The sequence below is a fragment of the Poecilia formosa genome, unplaced genomic scaffold (assembly GCF_000485575.1).
Source record: "Poecilia formosa unplaced genomic scaffold, Poecilia_formosa-5.1.2 Scaffold258, whole genome shotgun sequence".
Taxonomy (NCBI): domain Eukaryota; kingdom Metazoa; phylum Chordata; class Actinopteri; order Cyprinodontiformes; family Poeciliidae; genus Poecilia; species Poecilia formosa.
This window is the reverse complement of record NW_006800197.1, coordinates 594798-615081: the sequence shown is the minus strand read 5'-3', so window position 1 is coordinate 615081 and position 20284 is coordinate 594798. Positions and strand designations below refer to the sequence as shown.

Here is a 20284-nt window from a genome sequence, read left to right as displayed (position 1 = left end):
CTTGAGACAACAGTGTCAGCTCTGGAAGCAGATCTTTATTAGAACTAGCATTAATAAAGGTTGAACCTTTGTTTTATACTTTTTAGACAAAATGACTGATCTGTTGTGTGTGGGGGGTTTTTTTTCACAGGCCTTGTCTTTGATCGTCCTGCCCTTCATTCCAGCGTCCAACCTCTTCTTCCCTGTGGGGTTTGTTGTTGCAGAGAGGGTACTTTATGTTCCCAGTATGGGATTCTGTGTTCTTGTAGCACATGGATTCAAGATTGTCTCACATAAAGAGTAAGTAGCTCTCCAAACTAACGCAATGACTAAAATGAAAGAGCGTATTTCCCCTTCTCTAACTCAAAATATGTCTGTTTTTAGAATTGCTTTTCTGTTTTGTTGGAAGTCTTGATTTGCAATTTACAAATTCTCCCTTCTGTACCATGTCTTTCTATAATGTTGCAATTAAAGTAGTCATTAAAAACATTCATATGCAGGCATTAGATACAAAAAAGCACATACATGTTCAATGTCACAAAACCTAACCTTATTGATTGTGAATGTGCGAGCACAAAGTAGTGCATTTGCTTGAAAGTTGTACAGTGGTGGAGCTGCTGTAAAGATCATGTCTGATGAGTTGTTGGCCCCAGTTTTAGGTTTAGTGTTTAGTAGCCGCGTTTCCATTAACCACAGAATTGCACAAATTGAAATTATGAAAACAAATTTAGAGAAAAGGCGTCAATTTTGAAAAAACTCAAGTTTTTCGATAAATAGTCTTTGTTCTAGATTGAGGTGATTTTTTTTTTTTTTTCATTTGTATCAAAATAGATATATTTCATAAAACTGCAACAGAAACAATTTTTTCACATCACACGAGTCACTTGCTAAATAGCCATTTGTTACTACTAGTGGAAAAGACTAAGAAGACGATGGGAAATGGTAGGAGGACAATGGATTGTTTTTATTTATTTTTTCAGACTACATGCAACTGGCTCCACCAGAGCTCTCACAGCATCACATAGTTCATAGATAATTTAATTTGTCATTCAAATGTGTTGAATCCATAGCTCTTGTGTAAAATCTCTGACTACAGTTTCCCCAAAATGTCGCACGTGTAGCCACTCCAAGTAGGCGGGGCTTGTCACTCCTGAATAAAACGCAGGCATTTCCTCTGATGGCTGATAAATGATGAGCTCTAGCGCCACGGTTGAATTATGAATATATCTCACGTAAATGCTTACATCCGTCGCTGCCATGATTTTAAATGATGTATGGTGAACAAACTTATGCACGTATGATTTTATTTTTCTTTCTTATTTATTGGAAACACTGCAATTGGGAAATTGAGTTTTTTCAACATTAGCCGAATGCAAACCAAGATTTCCGCACATATGTAATGGAGACGCAGCTAACGTAAGGTGCTTTGGTGCATTCCAGGTCTTGCATCACTTTTGACCAGAATGCCTTCTTCTCCATGTTGCAGTGTAAAATGTCTTCCCTAAGAAACACTTGGAGCATTATTATTTTGCAGTGCCTGTACGAGACTTGTAAACAGAAACTAATATAGTAAAAACATAGCGGTGTGGGCTGTATTAAAATGCAGAATTTCTAAGCACTTGAGCTTTAAAACATCAGCATCTTTTTTCAGCATCATGGCCAAAACGAAAGTGCTTTAAAGTCTGAATAAAACTGTCACTCACAGACAATTAAGGAAGATTTCCTGGCTGATGATTGGTGTGCTGCTCACCACACATGCAGTGAAAACTTTCAACAGGAACTGGGACTGGGAGTCGGAATATACCCTGTTCACCTCTGCCCTGAAGGTAAAAGCTTAGATTCTGGAGTATTTTGGCAGTTTTCCAGTGTTCAAACAAAACTTTAATTATCTTGTGATGAAAAACGTCGTTAGAGAATTTAATAGATAACACAGCTTTGATCAATCAGCTTATCTCTGAAAGCTTTTTTGTTTATTAAACTTGTGTGCTATTTCAGGTTAACAAGAACAATGCCAAGCTGTGGAATAATGTCGGCCATGCTTTAGAGAACCAAAACAATTATGCAATGGCTCTGCGGTATTTTCTCCAAGCCACTCGTGTCCAGCCAGGTGAGAGACTTCAATCAGACGTCTTTAAATCATTTGGCATTTTTCAATAAACTGATGGTATCTTACATGTGGTAGTCTCAGACCGCAGATGTTTTGCTTTGTTCTGAGTGTTTCAGAGAAACAAGATATCCATTGTTTTTTTGTTTTTTTTGTTTTGTTTTGTTTTTTTTGTCGGTATCGTAGAGTCAACAGAAACTGAAGTCGCTGTAGCAGGGGTGGCCAAGTCCAGTCCTCGAGAGCCACCATCCTGCAAGTTTTAGAAGTATCCTTACTCCAACAGACCGGGATCAGCTCTACAAAGGCCTGATAACGAGCCATTCATTTGATTCAGGTGTGTTGAAGCAGGGATGCATCTGAAAGTTGCAGGATGGTGGCTCTCGAGGACTGGACTTGGGCACCCCTGCGCTATAGGGAACTCCTTTAAGCTGAGATTCAGATGCCTTCTGCTTTGGGATTTTTAGGTGAACTAATTTGCATCAATACAAGCATGGACATGTGCAAGAGACGTGGATTTTATTTTGTGGAATAAAATCCAGACACGTTGGTTTTCAAGTCTTCGCGTTGATAAAATTTGACTAAACAACAAATAATACATCTGATTATTTTAGCAGCCGCCAAAATAATTTTCAGATTTTAGCAAATCGTTACACATTTTTATTTAAACTGCTGTGATTTGATGCTAGGTTCACACAAGAATTTCGTGCTGTGAGAATCTGACCCTAGTTCCATTGGTTTCACAATGCCAGCTGCACTTATGAAAGCTCATTTCTGAGCAGAATGCTTGGCTCAATTTGACTTTTTTTTTCATCAGAGGGTTAAAGAAATGCTACTCACAAGAACTTAGGGGTACACAAGACACGTTATCGAGACATTGACCTTTTTTGTTGTGTCATATACACTGCTGTTGTTGACTTACATTACATTGCAGTTATGTTTCTTTACATCCAGAAATTATCACACATATCACCAAAATGGTACTTAATTGGCTGTATTATGTAAAAGTAACTTTTTTGAACTTCAATTGGTGGTATGATGTTCCCTCAGTCAAAAGTACATGTTGCTGTGGTGTACGTTTTATATCATCAATTGCCATTTTATATCATCAACTGCAACTTCCTGTTGCCCTCAAAAAATAGGACGGATAAAATCACAAGAAAACACAAGCGGGTTATTATTTCAAACCCAAGAGACATGAAAAGAATCAGGGCCAGTTTAAATTTAAACTGTGGATAATGGCACCCAAGTAAACATGTAAGAGTGTTTTGTCCTAGTGAATGAGGCCATTTTGATGAAGGGGTTGAAAGAAACGACTGTTGGTGCATTAAATCCATTTCTAGTGGCTCTTGATGTCGTCTCTCCTCACATGGTGAAGAGCCATCCAGCGATCCATTATGTGTCTTCATTTTGAGCAGACAAAGCTACACTTCAGCATTCTACAGCAAATGTGCAGGTGAAATACTTTAGGGCCTTTTCATTTGGGCTGGAGGATTCTTCCCATTCCTCCGCTTTCAGGAAGCCTGTCATCAGTTGGGACATCATCCAGTTTTGTCGGTTCCCCACCAACAAGTGTTTCCCCAAGATTAACAATGCAAACACTTTAACACAGTAAGGATTTCCTGCTGCAGTCATCAGGAACAGGTTCTTCTCACCGTTCAAAGTTTGGCCCGCTCATTATAGTTCTCAGCAGGATTTATTTTGCTTTCTGAATCACACAAAGACTTGTGTGTGTTCTCCTCTGAAAAGCATCACACCATCAGTAATTAGGCATCAGATTAGTTTACATTAAAAAAAATCAAAGCAGCTAAATTTCTGCATTTCAGTTGTTAATTTGTTGTTATATGCAAAGCAGGACCAGAGATGGAAGTTCAAACCATCTTTTCCATCAGTTGTAATGGTTAAGGATCATATACTGTACCATTCTCTGTGTTTGGCTTTCAGCCAGATGGAGATTTTAAAGAGGAGCGGCAAAACAAATGAGGTGGATTAGCAGAGCTGCTGACTGACAGTGTCATCAAGACCTGCTACTGTGAAATTTCATCTTTGAATTAGCTGTTTATGAAAATATACTTTTTGGAAAATCTGATTTATTCTTCTTTTTTTTCTTTTTTTTTTCTTTTTTTACCAACTTTGGGCCCACCCAGGTCCTACCGTCTTGTTCCACAGGCATGTTTTACAGCTTGTACAGTTATATGAAAAAGTTTGGGCACCCCTATTAATCTTATTTATTTTTATCTCTAAATATTTGGATATTTGCAACAGCTATTTCAGTTTGATAACACCAATATCTTATGGACAAAGTAATATTTCAGTATTGAAATGAGTTTTATTGGACTAAAAAAAATGTGCAGTACTCATTAACACAAAATTTGACAGGTGCAAAAGTATGGGCACCTCAACAGAAAAGTGACATTAGTATTTAGTAGATCCTCCTTTTGCAAAAATAAAAGCCTCTAGTCGCTTCCTGTAGCTTTTAATGAGTTCCTGGATCCTGGATGAAGGTATTTTTGACCATTCCTCCTTACAAAACAATTCCAGTTCAGTTAAGTTTGATGGTCGCCGAGCATGGACAGCCTGCTTCAAATCATCCCACAGATGTTCAATGATATTCAGGTCTAGCCATGCAGAACATTGTAATTGTTCCTCTGCATGAATGCCTGAGTAGATTTGGAGCGGTGTTTTGGATCATTGTCTTGCTGAAATATCCATCCCCGGCGTAACTTCAACTTCATAAGTGATTCTTGAACATTATTCTCAAGAATCTGTGGATATTGAGTGGAATCCATGCGACCCTCAAATTTAACAAGATTCCCAGTGCCAGCACTGGCCACACAGCCCCAAAGCATGATGGAACCTCCACCAAATTTTACAGTGGGTAGCAAGTGTTTTTCTTGGAATGCTGTTTTTTTCCTGCCATGCATAATGCCTTTTTTATGACCAAACAACTCAATCTTTGTTTTATCAGTCCACAGGACTTTATTCCAAAATGAAGGTGGCTTGTCCAAATGTGCTTTTGCAGACCTCAAGCGGCTCTGTTTGTGGCGTTCTTGCAGAAACGGCTTCTTTCGCATCACTCTCCCATACAGCTTCTCCTTGTGCAAAGTGCGCTGAATTGTTGAACGATGCACAGTGACACCATCTGCAGCAAGATGATGCTGCAGGTCTTTGGAGGTGGTCTGTGGGTTGTCCTTGACTGTTCTCACCATTCTTCTTCTCTGCCTCTCTGATATTTTTCTTGGCCTGCCACTTCTGGGCTTAACAAGAACTGTCCCAGTGGTCTTCCATTTCCTTACTATGTTCCTCACAGTGGAAACTGACAGCTGAAATCTCTGAGATAACTTTTTGTATCCTTCCCTTAAACAACTATGTTGAACAGTCTTTGTTTTCAGATCATTTCAGAGCTGTTTTGAGGTGCCCATGATGCCACTCTTCAGAGGAGATTCAAATAGGAGAACACCTTGCATTTGGCCACATTAAATACCAAACTTTTTCATCTGACTATGTTTTTACATTTTGAATTCAGGTCAACTCCCTGAGGGAATGACTGAAATCAAAGGAAGTTGTTGAAAATATTTTCTGTTTGTAACTTCATCTTAAGAAAAGAAAGGGAGAATTAACAAAACATCAAAAATCAGACTTGGTATGAAAAAAACAACAACAAAATCATTGATTTTATCATTTAAGTCACATTTCCCAGCCCTACTATGAAAATATTTAGATCGTATGAGTTTTGGCAACATTTATTTTCCCTTTTGGGATAATTTTGAATCGATGTGATTTGATTTTGTCAAAAACGTACGTTTGCACTTGCCACAGACGACATTGGTGCTCACATGAACGTTGGAAGAACGTACAAGAACCTGAACAAATCCAGAGAGGCAGAGGAAGCGTACCTGGTTGCCAAGTCCCTCATGCCACAGGTAAGTCGTCATTGCACGTAGAATTGATTTCCTTATTGCGATAAAGCTGATTGCATTTCTCCAGAATGTGATTGTTTACCACTTGAAGCTTTTGTCTTGTGTTTGTGTGTGTCATGATTTTTGTCTGGGAGTGATCTTATTCACCATTCAAAGGAATACCAAACACAGCTTGCCCCTATTCACCCAAGAAAAATGAACTCCACCTATTTGGCATGAAGACAGGGGATGCATAACTGTCTTTTTAGATTCCTAGGAACTCTCTTTACGTTTCCTAACTGTAGTGCACACCACACCTACCTAATTACTCCGTTTTCTAATGCAACTGTTAAAGTTGAAATCCATCTGTCTGTAGATGGCACATCTGACATCAAAGTGACTTTTCACACCTGAATACAAAATTAGCCGTCTGTTCCTGCAAAACAATAAATCTTCCTTGTGTTGAATGCATCACCTCCGTATTTAGTGCAACAATATTTTCTCTCCTACTGTAATCAGGTTATTCCGGGTAAGAAGTACGCGACACGTGTGGCCCCCAATCACCTTAACGTCTACATAAACCTGGCAAATCTGATCCGGGCCAACGACTCTCGGCTGGAGGAGGCCGATCAGCTGTACAGGCAGGCGATCAGCATGAGACCCGACTTCAAGCAAGCCTACATCAGCAGGCAAGATTTTCCTCGACTCACTTCCAAGACCCTGCAAGTGGTTTGTGGAAGTATTCGTGCTCCTGAGAATCGCAAACGTCAGTGTTTCATTTAGATTTTTCTGTCCCAGAGCCGCACAGAGTTCTTAGCTCAAGCTCACATTGAGTGCAGGAAAATTTAAAAATCTTGCTGCAGATTCTTAATTGGAGGCGAGTTTTTTACTGCAACTCCTGCTGGATTAACAGCCCCCTTTTTTTTTAACTGCGTGTGTATCATCATCCCTATTCAGTATAAAGTTCCGAGTCGATTGTGTCGGAACCTAACCCAACTTTAAACTACGTCAAAATGTTAGGACTGGCCTCTCTGTTCCTCAGGCACCATGGTGCTTGTTTGTTTACTGAAAACTTCAGAGGTTGACCTCAGAGGTTGTCCTGGAAGGGCTGGATTTATGCTCTATTGACTAAAGCATAAATAATTATGGCGTTTTTACTGTACGCCATAATTTTGGTTCTTGTGGGGTTATAAAAGTAAGGTGAGACCCCACACTTTTCCGATTTTGTGAAACTATTTTAAACAATTAGTATTTTTTATACCTTATTTTGTGTTGGTCTTTTATATAAAATCCAAATAAAATAAGTTGGGAGTTTTTGGTTCCAACGTGGCAAATGATAAACATTTAGGAGGAACGAGATTATTTCTTGTCTTTAGATCAACTTTCCAGCATGTAGTTTAGGTCTGAAATGTGATTAATTGATTGTTATTTAATCCTTTATTTATACAGGAGTTTCTCTTGAGACTCATTGTCTCATTTACAAGACAGACCTATTACATACATCACAAAAAACAAAAATTAATAAAACCTTCTAAATAATCATCAACTAATTTAGTAATCGATTAATCGTTAACCAGAGTATAGAGACTACAGAGTAAAATAAATACATATTACATTTAAGACTTAAAGAATCCTTCATTGTATATGTTACGAAAAATAATCTTCTACTAAGTACTTTTCATTATCCAGTTATTAATAGTTTAATCCAAAAATTAATCACCAGGTCAGCCTTACACTGTATTGCTGTTAAGTCAAGCTGAAATAGTTTTTTACATGTTGGAAGTGTTTTTAAGCTGCATGTGGGTCCTTTGCTACAAATGTTCAAGCGTTCACTAAAGGAATGCTATTTTATTCCATTTTAGGCAAAAAAATTTTTTTTTCTTATATAAAATAAGGAATTATTTCTTTATTTCAGTGTATTTTTAATATTGTATAAAATAAGCTCAAGTAGTTCAACAAAAAAAGCTGCAGGAGGCGGCTTTTTTTATTTTTTTATTTAGAGTAATCGATTAATCATTACAATAATCGATTACGAAAATAATCATTAGTTGCAGCCCTCATGTAGTTTGTTTGTTTGTTTATTCGACAGAGGGGAGCTGTTGCTGAAGATGAACAAGCTGACAGAAGCCCGGGACGCATACCTGCGCGCACTGGAGCTCGACAGCTCCAACGCCGACCTCTGGTACAACCTCGCCATTGTCAACATCGAGATGAAAGACCCGTCTGAAGCCCTGAAGAATTTCAACCGCGCCCTGGAGCTCAACCCTCGCCATAAACTGGCACTCTTCAACTCAGCTCTTCTCATGCAGGAGTCTGGTGAGTTGCAAGAAAGTGAAAAGTTGCTGTTTGACGCTTCTTGGGTATGGAGAAGCCGGACCTGTTCAAACACGCAAAAACCCGTTAAATTGACTGTAGCACATTGTCTGAGGAGATTAACAGCCGTACTTCACTTGTCAATTGCGTTGCTTTTCACTGGTGCAGGGCATCAACCCCCCACAAACTGGAATGAATAAAGGAAGTAACCTGTTATTACCTCTAGGGTGTAACCAGGTTCTTAAGAAATGTCCCCTACGCTGAAGAGATCAGGGCCAAGTTTCTGTCAGTTTCTTTTATTTATCGACTAAGTGAGAAGAAAAACATTGAATGGTGTGTTTTACTTGCAGCAGGTTTGACTGGAAGGCCAGGCAGCTTCAGTTTGCTTTTGAAACCAACAGAAACCTGTTGGTTAGCACAGCAGATCAACATAAAGTGAAAGTTTAGCCACTGAGACATTATACATATATTAGTATATTGTTCTACAAAGCTGTGTTACTTAGAGCAATAAACTTTGGGGTGTTGTTAAGCTTTCTTTCCGCACCACGCTCAGTTCCTGTGTCTTTGACGGAGTGGCATCTGGATTATCACCACCATTTGTTACAAACATTGACTTGTCAAAAGCTATAAAGGCACAAAATTTGTTACATTTTTATAGGTAATAATTACTGGTGTGAAAGGCACATACTAGTACATCTCAAAAACTTAGAATATTGCATGAAATTTATTACATATAGAGTAACAAGCTTCACAGCTCCAATTTAGCTCCATACAAACTTGCTTAAAATGCTTCTGAGATTTTATCAGCCACTCTTACATCAGGTTTTAGTCTCTATATTGATTTCAAAGGTGGCCAGGTTTTCAAGAATTTTCCATTTTCTAGTGAAGACAATCCCCCCCCCCAAAAAAACTACATTTACTCAGACTTTGTGCGCTCAGATTGAAAGCAGATGTGGTGACGGGTGAGACCTGGCTTTTCAGTAGTTTCTGCTTCCTTCCAGGAGAACCAAAGTTCTGGCCTGAAGCCAACCGTCGTTTCCTCATCTACGTGGAAGAGGAGCCCGACGACGCCAACGGCTACTTCAACCTTGGCATGCTGGCCATGGATGCCAATGAAAATGCCGCAGCGGAGCACTGGATGCGGAAGGCCATCGGCCTGCAGGCCGGCTTCCGTAGCGCGCTGTTCAACCTGGCTCTGCTTTACTCCCAGTCCAAGCGGGAGCTGGACGCATTGCCCGTGCTGGACGAGCTCCTTCGCCACCACCCGGAGCACGTCAAAGGCCTGATTCTGAAAGGTGACATCCTCATGAACCACAAGAAGGACACCCGCGGTGCCAAAACTTGCTTCGAACGCATCCTGCGAATGGACCCCACCAATGTCCAAGGAAAACATAACCTGTGTGTGGTGTACTTTGAAGAGCGGGACTTGCCGCGGGCTGAACGGTGCTTGGAGGAAACGCTGGCCCTGGCGCCCAACGAGGAGTACGTGCGCCGTCATTTGAGCATAGTGCGCAGTAAAATGGCCGCCATGAGCGCGGCAGGGGAGCCGCTTTCCAGTGAGGGTGGTGGCGGCGGCGTGGCGGCCAAGGAGGAGAAGGTGCAGGCGATGGAGGAAACAACGGAAGAGGTTGCCGCGAGTGAGGAGGAAGGGAGGGGTGCCAATGCTGACGGAAAGGGCGCTGAGGATGAGAAGAATGTGCGGAAATCCTCAACAGAAGGCTTTGGGGGCGGGGGGGCAGACCAAACAGAACCTTTGGACAGCACTAAGGCTGGCAAACGGACTAAGGGCAAGTCCACTAAAGAGATTAAAGATATAGAGGAAAAAAGGGTAGCAGCCTTGAAGAGACTAGAGGAGATAGAGCGCATACTAAGTGGTGATTGATCCTGGTGCGGTTTGGTACTGGACTGTCACCCCTCCTCTTAAAACATGTTTATTCTTAATCAGCTGGGATTTCTTTCCAAATTTTTTAGTGTTTGTCTTTTTCTTTCTTTCTTTTTTCAAATCACAAATCTTGTAAAAGGAAAAACAAAACCTAGAAACTTTATGCACATACAATTTTATGGAACACATCATCTGTTTCTTGCCCATCGCTGATGTAGATGCGAGCTTGAACTGAATGTGAATTTCACACATTGTTTTGTTGCTTTATGTGTAATCATGGTTTACCACTGGATTTGTGTTTAATAAGATGTGACTCCCTCTTCTGTTGTCGTTTAAAAAAACAAAACAAAAAAAAAAAAGAATGATTGTATCTGGGACAATTAGAGGAAGTGACACGTTCCCCTAATCTTCTCTGAGACAGAACAGCTCATAGCTGAAAATAAACCACACAGTGAGCAAAATAACCCCCTCACACACACACACACATACACACATACACACACCTCCCACTAAGTCACAGCAGCTAATATTTATTGATCTCACTCTGCACTTCCTGCTATGACATCATCACACACACACACACACACCTCCCACTAAGTCACAGCAGCTAATATTTATTGATCTCACTCTGCACTTCCTGCTATGACATCATCCCGTTTCCAGCTGTCTTCTCGGTTTCGTTGGGGGTCTTTCTCCCGACTGTTAGCCCTGATCTATTTGTCACATTTTCACGCCTGTGTTCTGTCCTGCAGCTTCATTAGAGGTGGATGTTTCGGATGTTTTTCTTCATAAACTGTCCTGAGGACATTGCTTCTACATGGGCTACACCCATTTTTATATGACTGTTAACAATGACGCACACCGCTCCTTAGCAGCAGCCATGTGTTTTCATTTTCCAAAGCTCCTTCCACCTCAGGAGGGGAATTTTCTTAGCACATTTGCAAAACATGGATTTTCTACATCCTCTCTGCACAACAAGGATGATGTAACAACCCGCCACAACCAAGACATAATTTGGACGATAGGTGTTTTATAGTCGTTTGGGCAGATTTTGGACAGGTTTGTGTTTGCAAGCAGATTTTGGCAGTGCTAACAAGTCGTATTTTTCTTCTTTTTCACTCTGCCGCTAAATAATCCCCAGCTAGCTAGCTTGAAAAAAAATGACAACCAAAAACATTTCTGCACATTTTAACAGGACTGCCTTATCAAAAACACTAAAGCTAGTCGAGCATGTCATTGTACCACTGCTACATGCTATGCTCTTTAAGTTATGCATTTTTTTTTTCTCACAGGCTAATCATAGTAATTGCAGCTCTTGTGATGTTCTTCCTTTCTCTCCTCCGGATCTGTTTATGATTTCAATAATTGAGGCAGCACAGAGAAAGTCTAAGAATCAGTGAGGCGGTACTACTTAAAGACCTTGTCATGCATTGATTTTCTGGCCCTGAAAATATTATCCTACATTTATATTCAGGGTTTCATATCCAGTGTTATTTATTAGTATTACATTGCTTACATTGCAGGGAAAAGCTTTGGCAGTGTATGTTTATGTGTCCGTTATGTTTTATTTTTATTTTTTTTACCATGTCAAGCATAAGTTCCTCATGTTCATCATGTATTTTTTCAAAGCCTGTCTCACACAGTGTTAACAGTGTGTCCCATAAAGAAGGTACAACTTTGGACAACCAAGCATCCAGTTAATGGTTTTTGGGTTTACCTCATTTTCAGATGTTCTTTTTTTTTTTTTATAACAATCAGAGGTTTTTATAAGACCCTTGGTGATGGCGGTGGTGGTTATTAAATAAAGTGGGATCAAAAATCATGATTTTGTTCAAACGTCTTTCTCTCATAAAATTCCAACTCTGTGGAACTGAGTTCCAGCGGTTCTTGTCTATCTCCAGTTTTCACTGGGTAAAGGCTCTCCCATACTTCATCTGAAGCGTCGTCGCTGGCTCTTACTGACGTAGTTGCGTGATGAAAGTCGTGTCATTTTGTTCAGATGGACCCAGACGCCTCCCCCTTCTCAACACCAGGCCCAGTTCGAAATATTTCTCACAGAGGTCTGTGTGATGTGTTGTGTGATTGGTGACAGGTTTCTTGTCGTGTTTTGTGTGTGATCACATGGCCTGTGCTGTGTGTGAATATGAACATCACACCATGTGACCGCAGATCGACTGTTCAGATGAAGTATGGGAGAGGCTCAAGGGGCAGGGTACACCCTGGACAAGTCGCAAGTCCATCACAGGGCAAAACAATTAGCAATCAGGGTTTTGGACTGCAGCAGGAAGCTGAAGTATCCAGAGAGGACCCACGCATGCAATAGCTAAGCCCTTACTTAGCTGTTAGCTGAAACAACTTTGTACGAGTTCGTATGAGTCCCTGCTCAAATCAAGGTGAATTGGTTAGGATGTCAAGGAACAGAAGCCAGCCTGCAAGGTTGCCCAAATCCAGTTTTTGCATCCCCACTCCAACACACTTAAGTTAAAAGGCTGAATTCCCTCTCAGCAGTAAATTTAGCTGGTAACCAGCCACTCAGTTGGTGTGTTAGAGAAGCAATGCACTTAAAAGTTGTAGGGTTGTGGCTCTCAAGGACTGGACTTGGGCACTCCTGGTCTAGAAACTGCTGGAGCATCAGCATCTGTAGCCATGCTGAATTTTACATTGTCATAATCAAAGATGAGACTGAGCAAAGGGGACAGAGATGCATCAAAAGACACAGCTCTTTATTTTCTATCCAACATCCCACATCATAGACGTCTGGTAGGCAGACGACACTCGGAGGCGTGTTACCCAGATTCCCTCTTTTCAAACCGGATCCATCCAAATGAGTCAACGCTCATAAAACTCAGCAGATGAAGTCCAGTCATTTGTAACGACTCAGCGCTCGCTCTCATGATTAATCCAGTGTGTGCTAAAGAATCTGATTAATGCATGAAAATTGCAGATGTACATTAAAAATGCAGACAATATTCCACACTGAAATTCAGCCACCTTCCAGACAAAAGACATAAATATATTTGGCCTTTAGAGTTTTATTGGAGTACTCAATGTGAGGCTTTTAGGCCAAACAACTTTGTGCCAATTGCAAAGCATGGTGTTGGCACCATCAAGGAACGAAGTTGTTTCATTATCAATGGTACTGGTGTATTGTACAAAGTGGACAATTAAGGACTTCCTATGAATTGTAAATGATTCTTAACAAATGGAAGCCGGTTCTGTAGTAGATGAAGCAGACTCACACTGAAGTTCCAGAATGTCCTTCAAGAGCTCTAACTTCAACCTTGTTGAAAATTTGTGGGCTATGCTTAAGAGCCAGGTCTGTGGCAAGAAACCTACCAGTTTAGATGAGCTGTGCTAAATTTGATGAGATTTGTCAAATATATCCAACCAGAATAATCCTGATGATTTTAAAAAATGTTGCTGTTGAATAAACAACGTGTATCAACAAATTATTTGAGCTCGTATCTAATCTGTTGACCCTACGTGTGTTGGAGGCAAACTTGTGCACCTAAATTTCGATTTTAGAAACAATCACATTTGCCTGGTGTATAATCATCCCTTCCTCTCTGCCATCCCACCCACATGCTGGGTGTGTTTTAGCATTTCTCACCTTGTGAGGCCCGTTTTTCCAACAAATACCACATTGTGAGGATGCACTGCTTTATATGGAACACAAACCCTGGACCCCATACGTAGAAGGGCTGTTTTTGAGTAAGGAGTTAGGCTTAGGACTAAAGTGGGAACTGAGTTTAGATTATATTTAAGGTTAAGCATGTACTCGTAAGGGTTAGGTTATAGAAATGAATGGAAATTGATGCAAAGTCCTTATGAAGATAGACATATTGTGTGTATTGTGTGTGTCTATCTTCTACACATTGTAAGGACTATTTTCTGAACACATACTATGTTTTGAAAAGCGACTGCTCCTTATGAGGCCCAAAGCTCAGGTTAGAGATAAAGATGGGTGCTGTTTTGTGGGTTGGGTTTAGGTTTGGATTAAGGTTAGTTTTACAGGTATGGTGTGAATTAAGTTTTGGATAAGGTTAGTGTTAGGTATATACTGGTCCTGGGTCGAGTTAGGCAAATGCACCCACTAAAACAATTGGAGGTCTATCCAAAGTTTGTATTTCTAAGATTAGAAATATGAACTCCAGCTGTGCGTGTGGAAGGATACGAAGAATGCTCAGCTGCGCTTCGCTTAACAGAGAGACTGTGTCGTTCTGGTGCTAATTCAATCAAAACACCAAGTGAAGTTTCATATTAACCTCAAACATGCAAAGAAACAGAACTCTGAAAATGAAAGCCTTAATGTTATTTACAACTGCATGACATCCCTCGCAATTATATGTAGAAACAGTTAATGTCTCGCACAACGAGGCAGTGTCCATGAGGAAATGAACTAAACTCTGAGTGTTCATTTGCAACAGGGAGCGACTTTGTTCAACACAATGGATGTGATTCCTGTGCCTGACCCTCTTCAGTCAAAACACATGGAAGCATTTTGTGTGACAACTGGTGTGGATTTAATTTGAAACAGCGACAAAAATCAATTTTAAGTACTGGTGGATGATGTGGAATCTAAAATTTGATTATCAAACTCTAAGTTTTGTACTGTTAAACTGTATGACCTCTGCCTGCCATTAACCTTGAAATATTTCAACTTTGGGGGCTCTGATAACCCCATCACAGTATCATTTTATGGAAGTGTCGTTCTGGTGCTAATTCAATAAAAACGTCAAGTGAAGTTTCATATTAACCTCAAATATGTACAGGAAACATATTTAAGAGAAAAAAATATCCTCGACTGATTTGTCCCTGCTGATTTTTATGTTGGGAGAAGCTTGTCACAAAAGAATCTTGTGGCAAATCTCTGAATCTTTGGTCATATTAAAAAAAATAGAATATTATAGAAACATTTGTTCATTATTAGAACAAACTTTCTAATAATGAAAGTTATTAGAAATGTATTCATTATTAATACATTTAATAATGAACAAATGTATTAATATTAGTTAATAATAACTATACACATAGTGAATAATGTGTATTGACTACGTGAAGCACATTATAGAAATGATTAAAACAGACTCATGATTTCAACAACAGTATTAAACAGTGCTTAATACCTGCTTACAGAGACAGTACTATATGTTTTCCAGCCACATAGTGCCTTTTTTATACTAGAATCTATTAAGTATCATACTGTCAGTTGTTTTAAAAATTCTGCATATATCAAATATGACTTGACTTCATAAATTAATGCCTTAAAATTGGGCCTGTTTCTTTAAAAACCACTGTTCTTTCTGAAACTCCGCCTCCAAGAACTCGTCACAATATGGCTCTTCTACTAATCCTTTAATGTTTTCACCAGTAATACACTGAGAAGTAGCTCCTATAATGAGCTCAGCAGGTGCTCAGTTCCACCAGGTGTTTGCTAATTGCTGCTGGCTCTTCTGAGGAGCTGAGTGGGGGAGCCTCGGGGGAGCGTTGCTCTGTAATACAGAAGCTTGGAAACTTGGGCCTCGAAGGCGGGGCTAGGTCCACCCAAGCATTCTGCACAGCTGAATGGTTTCCATGGAAGACTAACGGATTTCTCAGACATGGGTGTAAGAATCAAGACAGCTATCAAAGCATATTTCTGATGAGGGGATGCGATTCTCAAAAATGATAATTTTACATAATACTGGCCCCTTAAAGTACTTTTTCCAAAAGTACTTTTAATCTGACAATCGAGAGTCATCGGGACGTACATTCTAATGTAGTGAATATGATCGTATTCTCCAACCTGTTCCTGTCGTTTGTTGCTACTCCAATGTCATAATTTGTCAAACACACAACCAATTCAGACGATGTCCAAGATAATAAATTATTACATGATGAAGAGACTTGCCAGCTGGTGGCCAAGATCTTCTCTGGACTCAAGCAGATAACAGGAAGGTGGACACCCTTCCATCAACGACAGTGATGTTGTGGATAAGAGTTTCTCAAACAGAGCGGGTGGTCCTCAGTTTTTAGCTTTTGTTGGTATTAAATCAAGTCAGGAGGAGGGGTGAGGAGTGCTCACATTTCTTCCAGCAGTGAGTCCCTCGTTTCCCGACATCACCAAGGAGGCCTGTCAACAACTCCAGATCCTGAGAAACAAAGTTTTGCACGACCATCCCCGTCCTCACAATCTTCCACAGGAGCATCAGTTCAAGGTTGCTAATATTCTGCAACGAATCCCATTTGGGGCTCAATCTGTGCCAACAGCCACACACACTGTGGTTTTAGTGAGAAGAAGCAATAACAGTTCAATATTTAGGTAATTGCTTTTTCCACCAGAGGAGACTGGAAGAGGACACCTAGAATTAAGATCAAAATATTATTGTACACCAGACAAGATCAAGGTTGCACCAAAAAGCCACTGAGTAGATTTTTTATTTTATTTTATTTTTTTACAAAAAAAACTTTTTCCATCTGCTGTTTCCATGTATTTGTTTTTTTAAAATGTATTTTATGTCATGTGTCAGTTTTTTTTTTAAATGTAATTCAAAAGGGATTTTTTTTCTTCTGCCAAACGCATGGATAAGCATTCTGTAGTAAATAATATGTATCAAATAAAGCAAAGCTGAGCTAAGAGAATAAAGACTGAGATTAAAGCATCATAAGAGAACAGGGCAATAGTTTTTTTTTTTTTTTTTAGCACTTATGAGCCAAGGCAGAGACTGATCTGTCGTTTTGCTCGGAACAGAGTGTAACTGCCTCAGTGTTCATGCAGACTGCTGTGCTGCTGGCTCCAGTGCTTTGGTTTGGAGTCTCATACTGTTATTAATACCGTTTATTCAAAGTTTTAAGGGTCTGTTTCATGTACATATATTTAATTTCAGATTTATGATTCACATAGAATGACAGCTAATAGATTTTCAGTCTATTAGCACAATAGCTATTATGAGCCATGAAAAGTACCATGGAGTAAATAATAGCTGGAGTAAAAACCAGCAGCAATAACTTGAGTTACTTAGCCTGTCTGAAGAAAAAATGGTGTTTCATTATTTTCACCATGTTACTCAGTCATTTATAATATCAGTTTTAAACTAAAAATTTAGTCTGGAGATAAATATTTAGTTTGCTAACTTTAGTTTAACTCAGTATTTTTTGCTTATTTAGCTTGCCAACTAAATGTTCAGGTTGGAATGAAATATTTAACTCCAAACTAAATGTTTAGTTTGTAAACAAAATATTCTGCTCCAAACAAATTATTTAGTTTGGAGCAATGCAAGCTAAATATTTAACTAAATATGTTGTAAATTTAGCCTTTTTTTTTTTTAGCTTACTAACTTGTTATTTAGATTGGAGCTAAAGATGTAGTTTGGTGCTCGATGTTTAGTTTATAGATTAAACAATTAGCTATCCAATTAAATATTTAGTCTGCAACATTTACGAATGAATGAATAATGTGGTGAAAATATGGCTATAAAAAATTTAACCCCCATTTTTTTCTCTTGTAACAGGCACAAGAAAAACATTTTTTTTTGACTTTGCAACAATATTAAGCTTACCAAATCAGCCCTTATATGTAAAAAAGTCTGGTCTAAATTGACAGAAGTTTCAATATGACGGCCTTAAAGTTGGTCAAATGTTAGTTCTATGTAGGTCATCTCCACTATTAGAAGTTGTATTTTGATTGTTACCAAGCAATTTAGGAGCGATACATACCTTTAATCTTTCTTTAAATTCAGAATGTTACATAATGCACCCAATGTATCAGTTGGCATGACGGGTTTGTAATGAAACGTTTGGTTTTTACCCAGCATGGTGCTCTGGGGAATCCGTACATCACGGTTCTCATGTGTCATCCAGCTCTGGTGGCCCCTGACCTAAATATTCCTCTTCACAGGTAAAGAACCTCTTAGCCAAAGACTCCACAACTATGCATTCACCAGCAAGTTATCCCTGGTTTCCCTGTATCCACTTTTGATAACACTGTTGTCCATCATGCCTAAACATATTTTACCTTCTGATAAAATTCTATATGGACCAAAAAAAAAGCAAATAAAACCTTTAGCTGCTAAAAACGGAGGAATATTATCTTCACTACTGCTAACTCATGAGTTTAACTGGAAGTGAGACGAAGGTCATTATGAGCTTGTGGCTGATGATTTACTGCTAAAACTCATTGTAACTCACACTCAGCACCCTCACAGAGCTTCTTTCAGAAGAAAAGATTCACATTTTCACAACGTTTTGTTGAACTCGTGTTAATCTAGATGACTTGTATCTAATTGCAAAACAATCCATGCGTATGTAGTCGAAAGGAACATTTTAGGCATTCTTGAACATTCATTGGGAGGTATATAGGAAAACATACAGAGTTTGAATTACCCAACGTTCACATGTTAACTTCTGAGAGGATCTTATTTTAATTTCTAGAGAGAACATGTGAAGATCCGGGGTAGGACACGCGTAAATGAGATGAGCTGCGACTGGGGTGACGAGTGACGCTTTGCATCGCTGGGTAAATCTTTAATCTGGGTAAATGACTTGCAGGAAGAACGGAACGTCGATGATAAGATCTGTGGTTGTGGGTTGCAGTGCTAGGATGTCAATGTGCGAATGTATAGTGCAAAGTATTAGAAAAACCAAGTATGTTTTTATCAAAATATTAGTAATTGGTGGGGTAATGATGGGTTGGCTGTTTGTCTTAGATGTTATCAACTACTGGTGGCTTAAGGCTCCTAAGTGCCTGCCTGTCTAGTGAGGAGCCTGGAGTTGTTTAACACAGGCAGAGAGTAGAAGACAGAGATGCATGAGGGGAAATAAAGGCAGTTGGCTGATGTTATTCAGCATTGAATGAATATATAACCTCCTAAGAGAAAACCTTTGATTATTCAATCAGCTTCTTTCCTTTTTGTCCTCCCAAAAAACATTCTTAGTCTTAGATCAAGTCTGCCTCAGCTTAAATTTGTTATGCTAAGCAATCTAAGCAAGTAATGTCTTCATTTAATCAAAAGAGCTTAAATATTAGATCTTCTTTAGTGAGTTTTATGCCCTGAATAAACTCTTTTGTATTTTTGTCTGTTTTTTTTTTCCTTTTATAGAAGCAGCTCCCTTTTTCCAAAAGCGAATTAGGCTAAACTCTTCAAACTGGGGCAAATCAACTCATTTTTGTATAAGACGTCCATGTGATGTTAAAATTAGATTCTGCTTACTGCTTTTAAAGTGATTTTCCTGTTGAAACCAAGAACAACGGGTTTTCCTATCATGCTCCATTTTTATGAGAAAACCCTTCATGGGATTTGGCATCTCGCTGCAGGAATTTATCCCTTCTGAGCCACAGAAACATTACAGTTGTGGGTAAGATGTCGGGACAGAAGGACTGCTGAACAGATAACGCTCTATTTCATCTCAAGGGTTTGAGGTCAAAGCTTAGTCGGGTTTTTGTTACATGGAAGCTTTGCTGTGTTGCAGTTCATCACTTGTGAAGGACTGCGGAGTGACACAGAAACCGTTTGTTACAATAATAGACCTTCACAAGAACCCTGTAATGCAAGTTCCATAACTCGTTAACTTCTTCACATTCTGTCATGTTATATGGAGCCCCATAGGGAACTTTTTTTCTTTTGCGTTCCCTCTATACTTTTGCGTTCCCTCACAATAGGTTTTGCATTGTCTCGCAATACTATACTGATCAGTTCATGTGACCTGATTAATGAAAGTCTTTTATATGGTGGCCATCGTACTTTCTATTATAGTATAAAGTTTTCATAAGGTTTTTCCAAGTATGTTAATATCTCACTTCTGAGATATCTGAAGTTTTATATCTTTTTCTTTAGGATAGAAATGCACCAAGCTGTATTTGCTTATTGCGGTGGAATGTAATATTTTTGCGAGGTAACACAAAAGAAGTATTTTTCCCAATGTCCCCTAGGGGGCTCTGTAATATTAGAACCCAAAGTTATTTTATCTGATAAACAAACACAAAGTAGAGCATAATTCTTAATCTGAATGAAAATGAAAAACGGTTTTTCACTTTTTGTGTGTGTGTCCTAGCCTGGTTAAAACCAGGCCCTTGTTCTACGCTTCACTTCGTCCAGAAGGTCAGAACCCTCGGCTATTGAGAAACGATCACTT

The 20284-nt window shown here is 39.3% G+C and overlaps 1 protein-coding gene and 1 long non-coding RNA gene across 2 annotated transcripts in view; one reads left to right on the top strand and one right to left on the bottom strand.

Moving 5' to 3' along the window:
• The window catches only part of tmtc3 (transmembrane O-mannosyltransferase targeting cadherins 3), a 37346-nt gene extending 26826 nt beyond the window's left edge, over positions 1-10520 (top strand). The window contains exons 8-14 of the mRNA XM_016680841.1: positions 131-279; positions 1685-1805; positions 1975-2086; positions 5900-6003; positions 6499-6668; positions 8069-8295; positions 9294-10520. Coding sequence (XP_016536327.1) covers positions 131-279; positions 1685-1805; positions 1975-2086; positions 5900-6003; positions 6499-6668; positions 8069-8295; positions 9294-10174 — 1764 coding nt within the window. The 3' untranslated portion in view covers positions 10175-10520. The remainder of the gene's footprint in view (positions 1-130; positions 280-1684; positions 1806-1974; positions 2087-5899; positions 6004-6498; positions 6669-8068; positions 8296-9293) is intronic.
• LOC103150623 (uncharacterized) lies at positions 10473-12009 on the bottom strand. Its single transcript, XR_477569.2, has 2 exons — positions 10762-12009; positions 10473-10677 (listed from the first exon to the last, which is right to left on the bottom strand). It is a non-coding gene; the product is annotated as an uncharacterized LOC103150623 (long non-coding RNA).
• Positions 12010-20284: the final 8275 nt, after the last annotated feature.